The 23,393-nt window shown below is 34.9% G+C and overlaps 1 protein-coding gene across 2 annotated transcripts in view; it reads right to left on the bottom strand.

The window, feature by feature from the left end:
• CRIM1 (cysteine rich transmembrane BMP regulator 1) overlaps positions 1-23,393 on the bottom strand; it is a 165,338-nt gene that overhangs the window by 20,211 nt on the left and 121,734 nt on the right. For both annotated transcript variants that reach the window (XM_052693718.1, XM_052694527.1), the window contains 3 exons: positions 12,909-13,037; positions 2,355-2,511; positions 594-715 (listed from right to left, as the gene is read on the bottom strand). In XM_052693718.1, coding sequence (XP_052549678.1) covers positions 594-715; positions 2,355-2,511; positions 12,909-13,037 — 408 coding nt within the window. The remainder of the gene's footprint in view (positions 1-593; positions 716-2,354; positions 2,512-12,908; positions 13,038-23,393) is intronic.

Here is a 23,393-nt window from a genome sequence, read left to right as displayed (position 1 = left end):
AAGTTAATTCCAGAAGAGGCAGATTAGAAAGTAAAGCTAATTCACAAGCAAGTTACTTATCAACTCTCTCACTCTACTTAGGAATTTTGGATCAAAGTTTTAACGACTCCTGGCTTCCCTAGAACATACTGATGGTTGCCCTAGCTATTCCTGGATGAGTTGCTAATGATCACATAATTTAAGGGATAGTTCATGATGATCCAGTGTTTAATCTCACGATATTTTATTTTTACTAATAAAACAGAATACATTCTAGGGGGCAGTGTGACAACTCTTTTTTTTTTTTTAGACACTGGAGTGTGAGATCAATATTTGAAAACTCCAGCAGTGAAAAACAACCGAGGTAATAATGAATCTGAAGTATGGACAAATCTGTGAAGTATCTCAGCAAATACCCACAGGCTCTGAAATCTCATGGAAGTATGTAATATTGTGAAAATTTTATATTTAAGAATTTCTGACATTAGCCTATTAGAATTTTATATAGATTTATGGTACAGCATTTCAATTCTTACAGGTTCCATGTAACATCCCTTTGATCTGGCTTCCAAATGCTTTGAAAACATGTCGCAGTGATAAATGGCAACACCTACCTCTGCATTTGCAGATAACACAACCGTGGCTGTTCTGCTGGAAGCCCATTGGGCAGATTTTACCACAAGGCATTTCCGGGCATTTCTTACATCGACAGATTTCGCAGCCATGCTTGTTCTTCCTAGATTACCAAAATAATTTGTTAAAGGTCAGCAGGATACTTTAAATGTCTAAATGCCATGGCTGAAGCAAAAGCAACCTCTAAATTGACTGATCAAATAAAGAAAATTGTCTCTAACATTCAGTTATTTTCAGTATGCATGTTGATGTTCTCTTCTCATGTGAATGGCAACAGGTATTTGGAAGTTTCAAGCCATAGCAGATAATACAGATCTAAATGCTTTTTACTCACAAATGTACTACGTTACTAAAAGACTAAATAATTATAGTGCTGAAGTGAGATTTGCAATAAAATGATCTTAAAATTTTTCTTACTACAATTTTAATCCTTCATGCTACAAGTTGTTTCATTTATGATTATCATTAACATTATTCAATTCATTAACATCAGTGCCATTACTAATATTTTGTAGACAATGACAAGATTAAGGTGCTTATTTCCTTTTTTTAAAAAATAAAAAACATGTAACAACATCAAACATTTAAAAAAACCCAACCAAACCGTTTATATAGTTGAACTACACCCTTCATCTAAAGGTAGAATTTAAATAGATGATTTTCAAATTAGCTTTAGAATGTTTCAAATTCAGTTTATGTGTACAAAAATTCAACTGAAAGACCATTCCAAAGATAGGGCTCCTAACATGGCTTCACATCAGTTTGCTTTTAAGGTACCTTTATCTTACTCCATACTACCATACCATGCTTATTATTATTTGCTATAATTTCTAAAATCCCTTTGTTTGATGATTCACACAAATTTACTAATATAAATGTTTTATGCATACTTTAGTTAGAAAAAAGAGAAAAAGGTGTGCGTTTCAACTTACTGAAGTATAGAAAGAACACTGAAATTTTTAGTTTTCTTCTGTAGGTCAATATTCTAAGTCAGTCAGGATAAAAATGACTACTCTCAACTGCTAAAAGGTATAATTCTGTGAGAGATTTAATGTTACTGTTTTATAAGACCTTCTATTTGAAGATGAACCAGGTAGTTTGGTGCCAGAGCACAGAGCAGTTCTGAAGGGCATAATGCTTGTTCATGGTCTCAAATGAAGCCTGCAGTTGCAAATGTCTTCTCACTAGGCAAACGATCACCGAATATCCATGGCAACCACACTAACATCAGTATCTGCCTCCTTTCAACATCTTCTTTTATTTATTGTATTTTTTATGCTTTAGATTGTCAATGCTTGAACTTTTGAGTCACCCCACTAAAACATTGTTTTTCAATTTGAGCTTTTTTCTGGATTCATGCCAATGACCACTGCAGCTCACCAGATATATGTTCAGTCAAAGGAATTGAAGGAGTCAGTCATTATTAGCCCCATCACTCTTATGACCACTATTTCCTGTAATAAGGTTCTAAAACTTACAAAGGGGTAAGCCTGATTCTGTATCTCAAATAACAAAGGATATATGGGTATACATATATCCATTTACACGAGTTCAGTGCTAACATCCAAATAGATCTGAAGAATACTTTCATCTTACATTAAGTAATATTATTTCTTCTTTCTCATACTTTCCCCAATCTTCTTGAAGTGAACACATGTATATATTCCCAAATTTTGCATATTTTCAATACATATGGGCATACCAAAGAGGCATAAACATAAGTATAAAATAAGAATACTTACAAGTATCCAAAGGGACAGTACTTGTCACAAACAACAGGTTTGCATTTCTTGGGCCGTGGACGGCATTGACAGATCTCACAGTTGTGAGCATCAGTCTGGAACCCAAAGGAACAGTCCAGGGAGCAGCCTGATATGAGGCCCATACACAGCTCTTCTCCTGTGAAGAATACACGTAGATGATTGCAAAGCAAAAGTAGTTTATACTAGACAAATGGATCCAATGGGATGTCTTCAGTTCCAGTTAAGAAGTAGATACAATACCCTATACTAATTTGATTTTGTGAAGTTATGCACATCCAACCAACATCCATGACTGTCAGACTTAATAAAGCATTTAAAATACCATAAAGTTGTGACACACCATATTCATTTAATAGGTTTCTCTTCAGTATAGAGCAACTTTTATTTCTAGTCTACATATTTCAAACAGAATTGAAAGGCAGGAATGTAAAAGCCTTTATTCCTCACTTAGAGTGCTTGCTGTCACCTGGTTGCTGATTAAAATGTGCTTCTCAAAAATATAACTGTAATACTGGAAGAGGTGATTAAAACTTTGAGATGTTAGACTAAAAGACCTTCCTTCTGAAGTCTGTTATTATGTTTTATTAATCTTTTGTGGCAAGGAAGGATGATGTTGGATTGTTGGTATATAAAAGAAATTAATTAGAATTAAATTAATTAAAAGAAATTGGTGGCATTATACATGAAATTAAACTCTGTTTTGAGCTCTGATGTGGTGTAAATTATGACATTTCCTGCTGATACTCTGAACTGACCTGAGAATAATCCTGGAAACACACATGGATTGATGAGTACCATTCATTTTCTGAAGTGTACTTTGTCACTGAGATGAAGTGTTTGGGTGGCTGTGCGTAATCAGCAGGCTCAAAGAACATAGGTCAAGGAACAATAAGGTACAAATGCAAAGGTGAGGGAGAAATAGAAAAAAAAAAAATCTAAAGGCATAGAAAAAACAGGAATATTTTTTAGTTGGCATGTTTCTTTACGTCATTTGTGTCCAGATTTGTGTTTAGGACACCTTTCAAAGCGTGGCATCCTGATTTAAATATGAAGTAAAATATAGTGCAATAGTGACTTCTTCAGGATCTCATGGGTAAATGGCTTTCAATCTTCTGTTCTGCTTTGATTGTTATGATTTATTTAGTGACACTGAAGTGCAAAATACACTCTTACATGCAAAATTGATATACTTTATTTAAAGGGTCAAAGTGTCTAGGACAGTGGTATGCAAACAGGATGACAGTATCTTATCCTAAGTAGTTCACGCCATTAAATTACTTAAAATTCAAACAGTCAGTTGGCACACTAACTAGACAGTCTAGTCTGAAGGCAATCTTCTCCTTGCTTATTCATTTATGTATTGAGTTATCCTCAAAAGAATTCTGAATTTTGACTTTTTGAAGTCAAGAATGGATGACTGACTGACAAACATTGCCTCTAAAGAACAGATGCTGAAGAGTATCCTCATCTTCATCATGCCATATGTAAAATATAATCAAAATTCTGTCTGTTTCAACACAGGTAAAGTTTGCTGAATTCAACAGAGACTACTGCTCACACCTGAACTTACTAATGTAATGTCTGTGCTAGACGAGGACATCAGAATACTTTGTATAGAACTCTACAGGCAATCCTTCTAATAACATGCTAAAAATGGTGACTACCGAGAAGCTAGTTGTTACTAAAATTACTGTGCTCTCATGTTTAAATTTCTCACATTACAATATTACAAGCTGTGGACTTAGACTCTCAATAGGTTTTGAGAAATATTCTCTATAAAGAAATTCAGTGTTGTGGAAATCGTTGATTCTGGCCTGCTTTCTAACTTCACAACTAGCTATGCACATTTCTTTTTACTGAAACGTTTTAAAAGACATGGAAAATTACAGGCAGCCGCAAACTGAAGTACCATCTGGTACACATGCACAGGCCTCCTGAAAACCCTATTTCACAGTTTTAAACAGGGCATTTTTTCAGAAAAGTGAGAGCGAACTTGCCAATTTTACAGGAACAGAGTTTAGCTCTATGAAAAAAAAAAAAAGGGAAAAAAAAAAAAAAAAAAAAAGAGAAAAATTGCCAGGCCTAGAGATTCACATGAAAATAAAATTTAATGAATACAATTTTCACCCTGACACATAGCCATAACTATAACTTTAAATTCATTGTTAGTAAAATTATCACAAGTTCAATATGAAAGACAAGTAAAACCAGATTTCCTCCGAAGGCTCTGCAAATACGAGTAAAAAGTACTAAAGAGTAAAGACAACTGCGATCTACATATGAAAGTCAGCAGCTATTATCTGAGATTTATTTACTGAAAATATCAGGAGGTAATTTGTTTTGGGGGGCTTTATCCACTTTTGCATAAATAAACTTCACCTAGAACCTGAATCCCAAATCATGCAACATATTCACAGGAAGAGATTCAGCCTTCAGTGAAGCTAAGAGCTTAAAGGGTATATTCCAAAGAAGCACTCTGAGGATACTTTAAAAAGCTAACACTGAAGGAAAACTACCTTTCAGAAGTCTGGAAATCTGCATTACGTGCTTACATGTCACTGCAACTCTAATAGAATAGGCAAGCTTCATGATTACAGAGTATTTGTTTTTTCCTTGACAGTGTTATAACTAATCGTTCAGAACTCAATTAAAGATTCAACAGGGGGGTACAAAACTAAACAGAAATGATACAATGAGTAGGAAACCAATAAAAGAGAAGGCATCTTTCACTATGCTGCTTGAGAAATATGTGGTTGGAGAGCAGAGTTCTATGTGAGAAGTAGAAACACATTCGGTGATTTTTCTTATTAACTGTGAAATGCCAATGAAGTAATGTCAATACAGAGAACAATCCTTTTACATAAGGTAATAGGAGGGCTTAGGGTGATAAAGTAACGACACTAGAATGAAATGCAATACTGAAAATGTATAAAGTGCATAAACTGAGTTCACACACATGAAATTAGTTGATTTCAGAGGGATAATAAAGCGATGTGACTTTAGAAAGAGACAGATATGCTCCTGAATGTCTCAGGCTAATATAACTGTACTTTTAACACAAACATTTTAATGTGAACATAGGCTTTAGATGAAATATAAAACAAAATACGAAACTAAATTCTAGAAAAATTTCAATTGAATCAAACACAGAAAAAGCTAGCACAGTAATCAGAGAAAGACTGCCCTACACCCCAAAGACTTTCTCAAAATAGCTTCTTACAGGGAATAAATACTGCCTTGAGAACAAACATGCCCTGAATACTTATAGCAGTGAATCCACCCCATGGAACAAAACCACACTATTTTATTGTCTGTGTACAATGATTGTAAAGGTAGCAGCAAAGTCAGTTACCAACGATTCCATGCTTCTAGCCAGTCTTCACTAAGTCTCACTATATTGGCAAAAGCTATTGCTTAGAGACTTTTCTATTCTGAACACAGCATTTCTAACAACAACTGGTTTGTAGCTGCAATAATTCATCACATTATGTGCTGCCTTGCATATAGGAATTCTACATTACTAGATTCATTTGGATCAATTTAATAAGATACCACTAGAAAAAAATAGGAAAGAATAGTTGAAGGTGAACCAGTCTTCCAAAAACATCGGTGAATTATTAAGATACAAATAGCAGGATCAGAATTTCTATGTCTGGTCACTGTTGCCAAAAAACTCCTCTTAATAGAGCAGTTTCTTTCTCCCCACTTCCTTCCCCCACTCCCAAACACATGGGAGTTTTATACACATGGACTAATAAAATAAGTATTAGAGTTTCAGAAGGGTGTGATGCTGCTTAAGCAGAATCTGATTGCGATATGTGGGATGGGACATGACTGTCAGAAGAAGAAAATCTTGTCTTAAAGACAAGGGATTACTACTAAGATATGATGAGACTGCACAGCGCTCTGCATGCAAAAGATTTGGTCTCAGTAATTCTTTTCCTCTAAATACCTCATTCTCAGTACTAGAAGAAATTCATTTTAAAAGGTTGTCTAAGACCTAATCACTCACTGCTGAAGGAAAGAAAAATATGCACAAAAATCAGAGTGTAAGAGGAGTTGATATGCTGATGCGACATACAGATACCACTCTGCAAACAAGATGACAACATCATAGCTCCAGAATATGTAATGTTATCAATGTTTGTAAGGGTTCACTCAAAACCCAGATATTTCAGATACAATGCAATCTCTCTAAGCTATGAGACCTTTGAGGCAGTATATCTTAAAATGAATCACAGGTCTTAGGCCTAAGTTCCAACCATCGGATGTATAATTTATTCCTGATTTTGGAGTATTCACATCCCCAGTTTGCATGAGCAAGAGAAAATTTAGAATGTAGTGAAATACTTCTCAAAAATCAAACTGTGAAGTGGACAAACGTCAGTTCTGTAAATTGCACGTTTGGGTCTAAAACTGTTCTCCCATTTGAAATTTAACAGCTTGACTGTAATTCTAGATAGCTCTTACACAAAAATTGACCTCCATTTTTTTCTTCTAACATATATATGACATATAAAAAAAGATCTAAGCTGTAAGATATGTTTTTCCCTGATTTATTATTTTATGTATGGACACTGGTAATTTTATTCTGAAGACTGAAAGCCTTTTTAGGCTGAAATTTTTGAAAAGGCATTCCAGAGATGCATAACCTGTTGAAATACTTTCAGTTTTTAATCCTGTAGTTTATAGTGAAAAAAAAAAAAACAAAAAACTTTTGGACAATATTAGTAACTATTTGAGAAGAATTATGTCAGTATTTCAACTTTGCTTAAGCCAGTGTCCACTTGAAAAAAAATATAGATTTGTAGCATTGCTAGACAAAGCTAGCTACATACCTTCACCATCATTATTTTCTTGACGCTGAGGCTAGATCATACCAGGAGAACTGTTTCACAGTACCTTTATAATTAAGCACTCCTCAGCCGTCCTCTCGGTGTGGATTGCTACTGCTGGGTAATCTTCAGGGGTGGGGATCTGGGGAGGCAAATTTATGAAGGAGAAAACTAGGTTACTTATCAGTAACTGGAATTCTCTGAATATATTGCCTCCACAGATCCACACTAACCCTCCCTCCTTTCTTTAGAATTAACTCATGATTCATAATAGCTTGATAAAAATGAAGGGACTGGGCACTGTGATGCTACAAAAAATAATCCCACGAGTCCATTGAGGCAAATTACCCACATGGATACCCGCTCTAAACAACTCTAGGATTCACATACAACATATGATTTCATGAAAGTGATATCTCTCAAAGGTGGAGTCACTGGAAAATGATTGAGATTCCAAAACCCTTCAAGAAGCTTTTTTTCTTTTTTTTTTTTAACGAGTCAAGCAAATTTCCTAGCTACTTTTATTGAACTAGATTTATTGTAAGCACCACTAAAACTAATACACTGTATTCCTCAGAGATCCCCACTTTTGTTCTAGTAAGAAGACAGACAATATTTATTTAGCATGAATTGTTCATCATAATTGTGTCCTCTTCAGGGAGTACTTCCTCTGTATTCCACATGTGCAGTTACAGTTAATATTTCAATTTTACAAAAAACGCGTATGTTTCCAAAAAACAAATACGCTTCATCTCCAGTTCCTCATGGCTGTATTTCACTAACAGAAGTCTAATAGATAGTAGGCATTTCTTTTCATACCACTGCAGGAAGATAATCAAATACACATTATCTGCCAGATCTACCTTATTATTCAAAAACTCAAGATGCTCTCTCCTTGCGCTAAAAAAATGCTAATAGACTGTTTTCATCTTTTCCTTTTTGTTCCATGGAACTTATTGTTACATCACGATAACAATTGTAGAATGGAAAATGTTACAGCATTCCTATTTACCTTTCTGTTTCCAAGAATTATAAATTGTCTAAAATGTGAATACCGTGACTACTTTTCCCATCTCATGTTCAATATCCAAAAACACATAAAATATGTTTACTTAAATGGATCGCATTAACACTGATAGAGCTCAGAAGTGCTTAGAATGCATAGTTAAAGAAAGTTTATTATTATTATTATTATTATTTTACACAAATAGATTAAAGGGATCAAATCAAATTTTCACTAGGAAGACTAGAAGATTAGGAAAACTCATCCAAAACTGTAACAATTGAATGATGAAAAGATTATTTGAGATATATTCTCTCATTTTTTTTTCCTCATCATTAGGCCATATTTTTTTTTTCAGAGCTTCAACACTGCTGCTCATAGATGGCAATACATAAACCTACATTACTTTTCTCAGACCTTCCAATCCTGTGCTTCAGTCTTCCACAGCTGCCTCAGAATACCCCACAGCTAATCCAACTCTCACACTGCTAAATCCAAACTTCACACTGGAGTTCCACTCGTCTTCATCAGCTATGAAGGGAGATGGTGTAACTCACCACAATACTGAAGTCCATGCTGCAGATATCTGACAGTACCAAACTCTTAAACTCCATTATAGGATATGTTCTACTCATTTAAGGAAAAGATATAAAAAAAATCAAAAATACTTCTGTATTTGTATAGAATGTATTTGGAAGAGAGGGGGTATTTTATGTCTATAGAACTATTCAAACATGCAACATACACAGAATTCTACTCTTTGAATCCTGATTTCATGATTTGCTTTGACAAACAAAACAGACCACAACAGGATGAAGATGACAACATGCTACAGTGTGCAAGAAAAATACCTTTTCTCTATAGCCTCCTACAACTGCATCTCTCCAAGATCACTTTTGGAATTAAGGAAATTGTTTGACAATGGCCTTCTGTAACTGCAAAGCTAAGCTTTCTGCATGAAGCAAGCATGTTTTAAGTTTACAGAAATGTTCTAATTTTAATAAGATCTGAAATGTATAGCCAAAATGTTCTCAGTTATACACTGAATAGTACTTCACATTCAACTCATTTAGGATAAAAGACTACAGTCTATCACAGAAGTTACAGGAAAGATTTTAATGTCTTTTTCCTTTTCATGAATTTAATACGGGGAACAGATAAGACCAGATAAGCTACTGGCTCTCACTGCAGGCTCTCAGTAAAAAATGATTTACTGTTCAGCAGCAACTTTCAGACTTTAAATCTTAATTTACTGCAATCAGCAGGCATTATTCAATGTGATGGTTAGTCCTCTTTGGAGCACTAGGAGTCCTGCCTCATAAATATCTAATCACTGGTTTTATTTCATTCCTCTTATGTACTCTTCCTTCCAAAGATTTTAATCCACTTCACTTCTCCCTATGAAAGCACTCACTAGCCTAGACACTCCAAACACAACTGCAACTGCTGCATTCCAGAAGTAATAATTTTTTGCTTGCTCATTTTTTTTTTCCTAGTTGTTTCTTGTTCTTACGTATTTCATTTTTTTTCATTTGTAGTAATACTGTCTCAGTTTAACTGATGGAGTTCTGCAGCAGTTCTTCCTATAACCTGGGCTATACTTTTTTCTTCTTCTCATCTTCATGTAGTGCTTTGGCTTCTGTACATTCTTGCTCAATGTTATCATTCCTTTTTCCTGATAATTTGTGGCTCCATTGCTACTCACTGTAACTTTTTATTTTATTAATCTGTGCTCACTCACAGAATAATAGAATGGCTTGCATTGGAAGGGATCTTAAAGATCAACTAGTTCCAGCCCCCCTGCCACGGGCAAGGTAACCAACCACTAGGATAATTCTATGTTCAGTGCTATTTTTTTCTTAAAACTACCAACTGCCCCTGCTTTTTTTAATTTCACTTTACACCGAGGATGTTTTCACTACATGTTTCTGAAGCATGTTTTTGCATTCACTGCGAAAACAAGGAAGAAGAATAAAGTATCCTTCTACTAAAACCATTGTTTTCGAGAAACTACCATTTGTTTTCTTCCTTTCTTCTCTCATTCTGTAGTCGATTCGAAACGAGCTGGATAAACTTGAATCCAAATTACAATAAAGCACCACACAAGCTTCATGATACCATATGTACATTATCATGTCAAATAAACCCGTTGTATAGCTTTTTTAGCTACAGAAATATAAATAAAGATAACAGTGAGGAACCATTTACAGATTTGCTGCACTTTCTTCCTTTTCTTTGTAATTTTGCTTTTATTCTGACTGAAATGAATAGAAGTATATACATTTCAGGGAAGGCAGCTAAAGAGAAGTTAGCAAAAACGGAAATGCCATTGGAAGGACATTAGCAGAACTTGGATAAGATGACTTGAAACAGTAATAAGAGGTATGTGCATCTTCTGTACTCAGGTAAATGTGACTCAGCTGAGCAGGTCAGATAGCAAAGAAGAAGTGAGTAGAGTGTAAGGATACTGATACTCTCTAATTAATTTAAATGTAAATCCACATGTGTCTGTGTGAACCCAAGATAATACACATTCTTACATTTTTAGAGAGCCAAGATGCAACTGAATTAGTTTAGACTTGAAAGTACAGAGAACTAGAACAGTATGTTTTCATCATATGTGACCTCAAATTGTTTTCTTCTTGGTCCTCATGCAGTCATTTGTCCAGTCTGGCAAGCGAGAAACATTATTTGACAGAAAAATTCTATCCCTGTCATTTTGACTGATATGCCACCATTGATGAAGACTACCAAGCTGTAATTTTTCTTCCCTTCTTTAGTAAATAAAGGTTTCTCCTTTCTGAACAACTTGGGAGATTTTTAAGCAGTCTACAATTCAAGTTATTCAACTAAGAGAAAGGGTGACAGACAAATGATACTATTAAGTTTGCTTCTGACAGTTTGCTACTGCAAAATGAAAATAATTGCAAGCAAATCTGAGAGAAAGAGAAAAATCTCCTTGAATAGGTTCTTAAACAGTACTTAATCAGAAACACTCCAAGAAAGCACAGGGACGTCCTGGGATGCAGTAAGCATACATGTATGATAGTCTAACAAAAGACATAATACTCTGCAGTGATGGGCCTCCTGCGCAATAAACTGGAGGCAGGACTGCACACACAGGCATACATGTGGAAACTTGATGAGTATGTCCATCTTCTTTGTCAAACTCCTTACAGAAAATGCTCCTCCTCACGCCAGTTAATACTTCACCAATAAAAAAGAAAAAATCAAACAACAGTGGTAAAAGCAGAACTTTCTGATTTTGTAGGCAAGGCATGTATGTGATGGCAATAAAGTATGTGCCTTATCTACCCTTGCAAACAGTGCTTTTTCTTTTATCCACTGATACTTCTGACACATCAGCTTATGACTTCATTTCAAGGCACCATTTCTCTGTTGTATAAACTCTTCTAGTTGCTTTGTCCCAAACTGATCATTGAGTCATACGATCCTAAGATGGAATTCTTTACTCTTCCCTAGAGGATGTAGGTTGTGTAGCACTCCTGCTGTTGTGCATAGTTGAAACAACATGAACTAGTAGGTAACACAGTTAATCAACTAGGACACAACTTACACATCTGAAAGAAATGATATAAACAGCTCTGCATGTTTCATAAATAGGGGAAACTCCTATCCAAATTTTAAAAAGTAGGAAATAGATGTGGTCCTCTGTCAAGTTCCTGTGGAAACTTCAAGAAGGTCACCCCTGCCAAGAACACAACCTGTACTTGAAAATATTATTTCTGTATTATGATAATGACATAAATTTATTTGAGATCTCCTGTCCTATATCAACATGGAAACAAAAAATGCACATTTTCCAAGAAAAAAAAGATAAAGGCACCAGAAATAAACCTTTTTTTTTTTTTTTTTTTTTTCCTCCTTAAGCAAAACATCAAGCCAATCCCTAAACAAGAAAGATGCAGAGCTACAATAAAATGATAAAGGGACTTTAAACCACTCCTAGCTGAGCTGGCGGGCGCAAGAGATATTGTCCTCCACCTGAATTGCCCTCCAGGTTCTTGTTTGATAATTCCAGGAACAAACCTGACCTTGCTTTATAATTCATGCATAAAGGTTGAATTCTTTAGGAAATACATAGAGAAAGCACACTTCTCCAGCTGTTCTTTGAAGATACTATTATTGCTGATAAATGCAAAGTTCTCACAAGGTTCAATGCTTTTTCTAGGGGTAGAATAGATCACGAATAAAAGCCTGTATAAATCTTACATAAAATGTATTCATATAAGTTACATAAATAAAATTACATGTGGCTATGTTTGTATATAAACATATATTCCCTAGAAGTATCATTTTCAAAAATTTTTGATCCTCAAAAGCAGTAAACTATGCTAAAAATAGAATGTTTAGCAAACAGGAGTTTTTAAAGTGCACAAACCTGACAAAAAGGTACAGTGACATTAATGTTAAATGACAAATCATAATTTTTTTTCTCTTTTTTACCTAGCTGTTCATTTTTACCTGAATTCATACATTTAATTTTTTCTTCATACACATTTTAAGCAAGCAATGTCAGAAATTATCAACCGTCCTTTAAAGATGAACAATTAGAAAGCATATGTGCAGTAACACAGCAGCCAATTAACATCACAAATAGAAAAAACAGCATACTGACATCTTCACCAACAGCAGGATATAGAGGTATATGGCACCATATTTTTGCATACTCACTGGTTTTGCACTGACAAATGCGGCAACCATTTTGATCCAGTTTGAAACTATAGATACAGTCTTTCTCAGTCAAAGTGCAGTTCACCAAAAGCTCACACGTGGGTGGACCTATTGTTATGTAAGTTGGTTCTAAATGCAAGAAAAATAAAACAAACACATTTGAGATCAATTTGATATCTTAAATAGTTCACAACAGGCGGACAATGCAACAGCAAAGAAAATCATTTTTAACAAATTTTGTTTCTGATTCATGAGCATTCATGGTACTTACTTCAAGAAATAGACTTTGTTTTGGAGTGGTATATACTTATTATACACAGTTTGAAGCTACATAAAAATTTTGAAATAGAAAAACAGGAAAAAAATCATACTACATTTTTGTTCACTGAGAAATCAGCATTCCTGCATTAAGTTTAACACTGAATTCAAAAAACTTATTCTACTCATTCTTTTAACAAAAGTATTTTATCCAAACTGTGCAGATTCTTAGGAATTAAAAAGACAAAAGTTTCTCCAGTGCTTAGTTGATTGATACTACCAAGCTGTAAATCAAAGCATGCAGCTCAATAGATCAAATCTTTCTTTGCGTGAATAAGATCACTTCTACACAAATTTAAATCAGAAGAGACTTTGAATGCCAAATGGGAATGAAAGGTACAGAGTGTGAAAGATCTCTTGAAGCCACACAACAGGACTATTCATCGAAAATATCACTTTTTACAGTATAATTTGCAGTATGAAGCTGTGGTTTTTGAATTTGATGATATTATTGTCAATCATTAGACAATTATTTACAATGTAATACTTGCTTTCGGACACTGTTTAAATATGTTAGATAATGAAATTTGTTTTAGTATATGCAGTAGCAAGACATATTCATGCACTGCAGTACACAAAGTTACTAGAGTAAAGTAAACCCCCAAGACATAAGAAAATAGCAAGCAACCTCAACACTCCCATCAAAAAAAATAGGATAAAGAAAGGAATGAAAAATCTTATTTTCAAAATGACTTTTTGTTGTATGATAATAATAATTTTCTCTACCTTTTTTTTTTTTTTTATGGAACTCAGCCCTTAAGTAACAAGGAATTTACTTATGTATATTATTAACACAATACTAAGCATCATGAAACACAAATGGTGTGATTTTTAAGTAAACAACCGTGAGTTTTCATTTCAGTGTTTGACTGAGCTCTGATTTTTCCAAATCTCGAGAAACAAAAATTTTAAAGAATTTAGATTTTAAATAAATTCAAATGGATGAATTGGTCAATTGTGAAAATATGGAGAAATGGTATACAAATCATCATTACAAGAAAACAGCGTTTCATGTAGCATGAACATTTTCACAGACTGAAGATGGCTATATCTTATCATACCTCCTCTCCAAACCAAATCCTTTGAATGGCAAATTTTGTCATCCATACTTGGAGGCAAATTGTCCTCACTCTCAGATTGAGAGTACAAAAATACTCAACATTTATTAAAATAATAGAAGTATATACTGTCAAACAAAATAGCTGCCTATTTCTCTGCCTATTAGCTCTGCACCCACCAGGCAGCTACAGCACCCATGCCTTCTAGTCAAGTGAAAATTATCCCATTACAAGAATGTGCATTTCTGCTTTCATTGTCTTGTACAATTTTCTGCTTTCACAGTTTCCCTCCAGCCCTACTCTTCCCTTCCCAACAGTTTATGCAGTGGTTGAACATTTTTAATCCTTTTTAAATTAGGTCAGCGAAGTACAGAGTTAGGAGCAAAAAGAATGCATGACACGCACAGAAGATTTTAGTCTTCTCTCCCAGAGATCATGGTTCAGATTCCTCACTTTTCTGTGAATTCTAAAACACTATTCAAGTTCTGTTCTGTGCAATTTTTGTAGAAGAAGTGTCTATATATATTGTACATACATAAAACACCAGCTTTGCTTAAATGAAAGCTGGAAATTTGGATAATGGTATCTCTGTGCCTGTAGAATCCTCAAATCTCTTATAAGCTGAATTATTATTATTTTTTTTTCCTCCAGATTTTTTCCAGGAGTTTAACAGATTATTAGTTTGCAGGTCAAATGAGAGATTCTATCAATTTCTGTGAAGTATTCATTTCATAGCTCAGAGTTTGTAACCATAGTATGGAAAAGTAATCTTAATGAGCAATTTATTTTAGAACAAATGAATTCCCAAACTAGACCATTTTTAATTGCAATGAACTCCTTGTATTTTTTTCAAATTCATTCAATAAACTGACTAAGTTATGCTCATACCTAATATCTAATGTTTGCAACTTCAACAGATCATTAGTTAAGGGATGAAGACCATATCAATATAGACCAGTAACATGATATACTCCAGAAACTTCATTAATTCATCCCATTTGTTTAGGACAGATCATTATAAACTATCTTTGCAAATGAACTTATTTTTAGCATCTGGTGCCTATCCTGAAAACCTCCATTCCTACTTTCCTGTATTCTTTAAGTAAAATATCCTCAACAAGCAAGATACCACAACACAGCAGTTACCTTGAAGCTACATGCAGGTTACTAGCCAGATAGCCCAAATCTGGCACTTCAAATGACAACATAGCAATACTTATAATCAGTGGTAGTTAAAAACATCACCAATCATATGAATCACTCACACTATCCAAAGCATGTGGTAACTTTTCAAAGCTCTCTTTCATGTTTTGATGCTCTTCTGTCTTGGATGCTGACATATCAGTTTTGAAATGTCTCTACCTTGATACACTGAGCAATATATTATTTCTTAGTAGGGACAAAATTAAAGGGTTACTATTTTAATTTAAAAGATTGTTGTGAATCCTTTATTTGTTGTGGTTTGTTATGTTACCTCTCACTTTTCTTTCTGCGCTCAGCATCCTGAGAATTTCCAAGCAAGCTCACAAATTTATTTTTCCTCCCTTCCGTCCCTAAAGGTAAGTCCTGAGAGATACAGTAATTTTATATGCATGCCTGCTTCTCAATGAGCTGCGAGTGAAGGACAAAAGAAATAATTTCATTCCCTACCCCCACATGTGCAAAAATGCAGCCAGAAAAAAAGTATCAGCCCTTTTCACTTCGCTAGACAAGACTCAACAAATAATGCTAGCTTTCCTGCTGCCAGACTGCTGGCTATTTGAATAGGCAAGCAGTAGTTAGGCTTGAAAAAGCATGTACGGCCACATGATCCCCGTTAGGCTTTCACTGCTGCTCTTGGTAGAAAATGCAGAAGAAAGATCCAGTGTACAAATGAACAGACAATTGGTGGGAAAAACATAGGCTACTTCTGTCCATGTATTTTACAGCAGTAAAACTCCAATGAAGAAAGAGGAAAGGCAAAAATAAAGAGAAAAGGATTGATGAGAGTCCACTTGAAAACAATGCTTTTTTTTTTTTTTTAACAGAACACAGATATTGCTGGTGTAAAGTGTTTATGAGTAAGGTTGAATGCAGCTTGCTATTAGTGTATCTTGTTTCCATATATTCTCTTGGAGCATAAAATTTTCTATGCTGAATTTCAGTGCACTGAATTATTATTTTGCTTGCTACGAGGTTGATCAAAATGTTGAATTCGTTTTTTGTGCTTTTTCACTGCTATAAATATTTTTCAGCTAACAACAGGAATTCTACAGCAGTAAATCAAGCAGGGTATGAAATTGGTATATGCATGTCACATCACAAAGAAAATGTTCTTGACTTTATGTTTTATAGTAGTAAAGAAAAAAGGCAATATTAAAAAAATAAAAAAATTGTTCCTCAAATTGCTAACATTTAATCATGGCCTACTTAAGTCTGCTATACAATACCACTGCCTACTCTTCCCTTCCATCTCAGGACGAGACAGAAGTGATGCTGCTCTCGGCTAGAGGCAGATATAAATCACTTTTTGAGATTCAGACCTATCTGAGGCATCAAACAAAGCATAAACACAGATACAACACAGTTCTGTATCTGACATTTTACTCAGAAGTCACTTCAGAAGTCATAAAATCCACAGTGGATATTCCAGCTGCTGGTGGCCTGTCAGTCTGACCCACTGAGAAAACTTCACAGTGCGTGATCAAATCCCTGATCTCAGTCATCCTAGCTTGAAGTCAAAGTGCTTTGCAGGAAGACAGTGATATCCCACCAATAGCGGAACTGGCTTTGTCTTTCTGGACCACCTTAGCAATAATGCCACAAAACTTGAGTGTCACAAACAAGGAAATTTGTCAAGGTGGAACAAGACCATACTGCCACCGTCAGTTTTCTAACCAATCCTCAAAAGCATTCCTTTCTGCTATTTTCTGATTTCTGAGACCTTCCACTTCTACTATGAGTGATGTGACACAGCTGTTGTCAGAAAAACCATTTTCTTCTGTTAAAGATGTGAAATATGTAGAAGAGGACAGGATAGTCTATCTAAGTTTTGTACTGTGCCTCTGACAGAAGCAACAGCCACTGCCATACACAGATCTTGTTATACATGGATGAGTACTAGGATAATGCCTGGCTGAAGTATTCAGAAATTGACAGAAACTGATTTACCCATGCTTCAGTGACAGCAAGGGAAAAAGGTTCTAAGGATTAGAATTTTATTATACATACAGTTTGAACATTTAAAATTAATGAAAAAAGAAAGAAAACAAATTCATTGACGATTGCTGAAGCCCTGGAAAATAAAAGCAAAAATGAATCTGAGACCATCTGCAGCAGCCTTCTTGACTTCAGTTTTTCATATGAATGTAAAAAATGAACATTTCGTTGAAGATGTCATTTTTTCTTCCAACTTTGGAGATTGCATTTGCAATCTTTAGTTAGTTATAAAGTGAGATGAAAAAATAGAGAGAAGTACCCCTTAAGGCTGATATCAGTTACACACATTTGCCTATCATACCTTTAAAATGTTTAAAATTTGAACTTTGGGTATTGAGTTCATATCAACAAAAGAAGTGGGATTCCACTTAACTGTATCACAGCAAAGCCACGTGTATTGTAAGAGAGCAGTAAGTGTTCAGTTTTGGTCTGCGTGAAGGACAAGAGGACTTATATCAGTGAGAGCAAAGCAAGCAGTTCCATGGAAGCAATGCTTCTCTGTTTAGCACTTGTGAGTCCACACCTGGTATAATGTCCAGCTTTGGCCTCCTTAGTAAGAGAAAGGCTGATGTTCCAGAGAAAGTCCAGCATGGGGTCACCACGCTGGTCAGGGGCTGGGGTAGGTGGTGTAAGAGGAGAGGATGAAAGACTGGGGCTTGAGGGCAAGGGGGTGATTCTTCTGCTGTCTGAAACTTTGTAATAGGAGAATAGACAGCCCAGTTCATCTTGGGGGTGGCCAAGGGGATGATGAGAAGCAACAAACACAAATGTAAATAAGAGAAATTACAATCTGATACAAGTTTTTTTGTTCTTCTTTTTAAACTGAGTGGTCAAACTCTGTGATGGAGTGCTAAAGAAATTGTGGGATCTTCATACTTGAAAATACTCCAAACTTCTTAGAACAAGTCCCAAATAACCTGCTTTAACTGGACCTTCTTTGAGAAGGAGATACAGCTGGATAATCCCTAGAGGTCCTTCCAACTTGCATGATTCTAAGAACTTCAATTCAGGACATCTCTAGTGAAAGCAATAATATCCTTGGTGGATCAAGAAAGTGAAATCCACAAATAAATATTTTAATTTCTAATTGTTTCTGTATTCCTTCGCCAACTACAGATTGTCTTCCTTACTCAGTAAAGAAATCTATGCAATTACATAAGAAGTAGCTTTCCAATCAAGAAGCAAAATCTCTTCCAGGCAGTTAAAACACAGAAATTCTCTACATAATGTTATTTGATGATAGCCACAACCACCTTTAAACAGTGCCATCTTATTGTTATCTTTATGCTAATACCTTACGAACAGCTTCTTGAGCCCATTATTATTAGTATGACATGAAAGTACTTAAAACAAGCTCTTTGCTTTGTTTAATCTGGAACGCAGTATTTAAACTCAAAACAGGCTTTGTTTCACACTTTCACTAAAATCACACCAGGGAAATTCCTACTCCAGGCTTTAACAAAATTTGCTTTAATTAAGGAAGTAATCATATTTAATTTTTTTTTCTTCTGCATATTGTTTAATGTTTTGCTATATTTGACATTGTTAAATATGAATTTAATAGCAAACAAAACTTTGGCATCTAATTGACCCTTAGAAATCTGTATATCTTAACACAAAATAATTAGAAATCTAAGAGGCCAGATATTTGACTCTACTGAATCAGCCCAGATTTTAATTCCACTTGCAAATGTTGTTCTTTCAAAATAGCAAAAAAACTACTATTACAAAAAAAATATTATTTTTTGACATAGAAGTGTAGAAGACATTAGCATAAATCAAACACCTTCATTAAATTACTTTGCTTGATTCAAGCACAGTGATTATTCCAACTTAACAGACACAGAGGTCTGATTTCCTCTCTTAATCACTTCATCTGCGCTCCCTGTGCAGTCTGACTCAGTATTACTCTAAGCGTATACACTTGAAAGCTAACAAATCTTACCAACATTTGGTGTAGTTTCCCAAACATGCTAGAGATTTATTTGCATATGCCATAATAATAAACAAGAACAACAGACTATGGGTTGACTACAAGTACACACATATAAAAAAAACAGAAAAAGAGAAGATGTTTTAAGACTGTGGAGCTGCTTTTTCTTTTCTTTTCTTTTTTTTTTTTTTTTGCCTGGTTACATTTTTATATACACTTTTATCTATATAAAACTAGTATTGGTGGAATTGGCGGAAACCAATCAGCAAACATCAGCAAAATCATTTCAGTCAGCCTGACAGAAATACACTTAATCAAAACTATGAAACTGTAAGCTCTACAAATACATTATTATAGAGGTTAAAAATTACCTTTCAAAAAAGTCTTCTCTGGATATTAAAAAAAATGCATTTAGTCAATTTCATTGAAAGACTACAAACTACTACACAAGTACCTAGCTTACACAGGAATTAAAGAGAAAAAAAAACTAAAAAAATCTTTACCAAACAGAAATTTTTACTTTAATAGACAATATAAAATTTCGTCCCTGGAATCCCCCAAAATACTGTTTTGTATCCTATTTGTATTTATTCAATGCTTGTATGCTGACCATTACTATCATGTATAAAACCAAATTTTCAGATGTTAGTGTTGACAGTTACTATATAATACAAATGTATTAGACTATAAAACAAGTAATTTGAGGAATTATTTGGAGATTATTGCTCATGCAACTGGAAGACAAAGCTGCCAATGATTTTCAAAAAGAAAACATTTGTGCTTTCAAAAAGCTTAATTGTAACCAAAATAATTTCAACATACAAGCTCATATCAATAGTAATTCAAATTTCCCTAATGTATCTAATAGTCACACAGTACAAAAAGCCACAGACCTGAAAATAATCCTAAATTTAAATGCCATAACTATAGCATGGGAAGTGGGATTGTATACATTAGCATTCAGTGCTAGAACTGCTCAGCATCATTTCATATTCCCATTTTACTAATGTGAACCAGTTAATGCTTTTGCTAGAGGCATCTAGATAAAACTGATTAATTTTCTTGTGTGTATTATTAAAAAAGTTGGAACATAGAAACAGATTTTCAGAGAACAGCACAAAAGCTTTATGTCTAGTTGTAAGCACTACAATGAATGTACATTGCCCTGAAATAATGCCTCCTATTTATTTCCCTGAAAATTGCAACACATACAAAGAACACAATAAAAGTAGTGGATAGAGCAAATTCTCAGCTAGAAAACACTGCTTTTCAACACAGTCACCACCACTAGCTATGCATTTTTTGCCAATGATTAACAAGAGCTTGCATGCTGCACTCATAAAAGTGCACCAGCAGAGGCAACACACTGTCACCATCATTCCTGCTGAAACCTACTCCTACTGCACCAACCACAGCCTCACTGTGCTCACATCCACGGTTTGGTCTCTGGAAATGTTGATGTCAATGGGTGCCATTTTTTCCACATGGAATTCAGTGACACCCCTTTGCTACATACCCACTTACACATCAGACACCATTTTGTCAGTCTGCCCCTCTACTGCCATCTGTCACATGGCAACAACTGAAACAGAATATTGGTGGGAAGGTTTAATCCACCAACGTTCATTACTGATATAGTAGGCCAACAAAATAACGCAGGAGGCATTACTTCCAAAGTAGCCCTCATACTTTTCTTTTTTTCCTCCCCATTGGATCAAAAGTATTGACCACAAGGAGTCCTTTTTAGTATAAGTGGAAAAAAAATAATTCCCCCAAAACTCCACATGTAAATTCTAACCACTGATCTTACCAGTACGTTTAACAATAATTAACTCATAATTGATCATTATTTTATTTAAATATTCATAATTAATAATTATGAAAATTATTATTACTTTTTTTTTTAATTAGGGGGGACAACAGTAAGAAATTTTATATAGAAGTTCTATTGTACACAGCTACAAACTCAAAATATAGCTCTCTGAGGTGCATGCATTTAATTCAATATGATTTTATCTCCAGAGAAGCAACCCACATAAAATAGCAGTACATTTAGATTCAGCAGTGCTGGGTCCTGAGACACTGGGAGAAAGAGTTAGCCAATGTAGTGGACCAGAACAGGATTCTAGAAATCTCAGCATCTCATAGAGTGTGTGAAATTGAAATGTGTTCTAGGGGAGGGAGGGGGGAAAAATGAGTCAAAATCACGTTCCACACAACAAAGACCACCAATAGCAGCAATGAAAAGCCTGCCTGTGTTTGGGGAAAGTGAAACAGCTCCCTCTTCTGTAGCATTTTATACCGCAAGCTGTGTATTAGGATTAAGATGCTCCGATCCTACCATGCCAATGCCAACAGACTTACAGAAATATAGATTCAATGCATTCAAGCATTTACTATAAAAGTTAAGAAGAAGTGTGAGTGAGCAGCAGTCTAGCTCTGTACCAAACGTTTTACCCAGTAACTGCCTGTAAACTGGTCCTGCAGGGTGTGCTGCTCAACAGCCTTTCGTTAGAGTCTATATACTTGTTTGAATTTTGTCCGCAGTCCAAAAAAGTTAACTGCAGCCTACTAAGCAGCAGCATGTGTGTTTACTTAAGCTTCCTGTAAAAACATTCATATCATTCCAAGAGTGACTAAATGTTTTCCATCCTCATAGTTAGCATTCCAGGCCTCCCCGCCCCTCCAGTCCATTACATGAAAAATATCAGTCCCAAGTCCTGAGCAAGAGAATTTCCTTCCTGGGCTTGAAATCCCTAATGACTCGCAGGATTCTTCCCCCCCCAGTGTTTAGCTGTCTGTGTTAACTATCAGTGTTTAACTATTACATAATGTAAAATGTATGCAAAGATTTACAATGCAAATCTATTTTAGTATCACACAGAAGTAATGGAAAATATATTCATTAATATATTCATTAATACTTCCAAACACATGGCTCACTGTGGCAGAAGGACTGTTAATTTCAAATGTTATTTTTAACCTCAAAATGCTTAGATACAATTTGCTTTTTTCAAAAGCAACTATTAGAATACAAGACATTTTATTGTTCCTTTGAAGAAGCCTCCTGTGAAGCAATGCTATATGTGTGTGAGGGGGTCTTTTTTGCAGTGATGCAACCAAAATACTCACAAACTTTCTACTACAAGATGCTAACTTCTAAGTTTTTATCTGGTGCAATCAATCTGTCCAGTTTTTAGGTACGGACTCCCTTCTAATAGATGTTAATACTCATGAGCTTTGTTTTTTTGACAACCCAAAGTAAAATGACACTGAGAAATTACCACATCTATTAAAGCAGAATCAATTAAACTTATTTATAAAGAAATGTCCAACTAGATAAGGCCATTCAGTTATCATTGTGAGGTGGTGTTACCAACACACTAAATTAGTGTGTATCTGGGCCAAATGAAAGCTGTAGGCACTGAAAAGAATTAATTAGATGATTCATACGGTTCTTAAAATGCAAGAAATCCTTAGCTGCATTGAGATATATATACGTATTCACTAGGATCCCCAGATTATTTATCCTTTCAATAGCCATCTTCTAATGAACTTTATCAGTGAAAAGAAGGAAAAGATTATTTTATATCCGTCTAGTATTCCTGACTTTCTTAAATGCAAAGACTTTTATTAGCAGAATGTCTCTCAGGGCACCCTGGGCTGCATGGTTAAAAAATCTCTACTGTCTTGTCTTTCCTAAAAAAGCTGTACTAAATCATGATCTGGCAAAAGTAAGCTCAATTCTCTACAGCACTGCATTTGAATCTCTTAACTGACTTTGATGAAAAGACCCACCCAGACCTACAGTGCTGACACTGAACAATAACTTGCACTTCGTGCTCTAAGTAGATGTCTGGGTCCAAATCCTATGCCAGTGAACACTGTTCTCTACTACTGACTTCATCGTGAATGAATCAAATTTCTTTTCATGGGACTATGGTGCCTTTTTTTACTTAATGATGTGTTGGACACACT

This window comes from Tympanuchus pallidicinctus, unplaced genomic scaffold (genome assembly GCF_026119805.1).
Source record: "Tympanuchus pallidicinctus isolate F22 unplaced genomic scaffold, pur_lepc_1.0 scaffold1, whole genome shotgun sequence".
NCBI lineage: Eukaryota > Metazoa > Chordata > Aves > Galliformes > Phasianidae > Tympanuchus > Tympanuchus pallidicinctus.
This window is presented reverse-complemented; position numbering and strand designations above follow the sequence as displayed.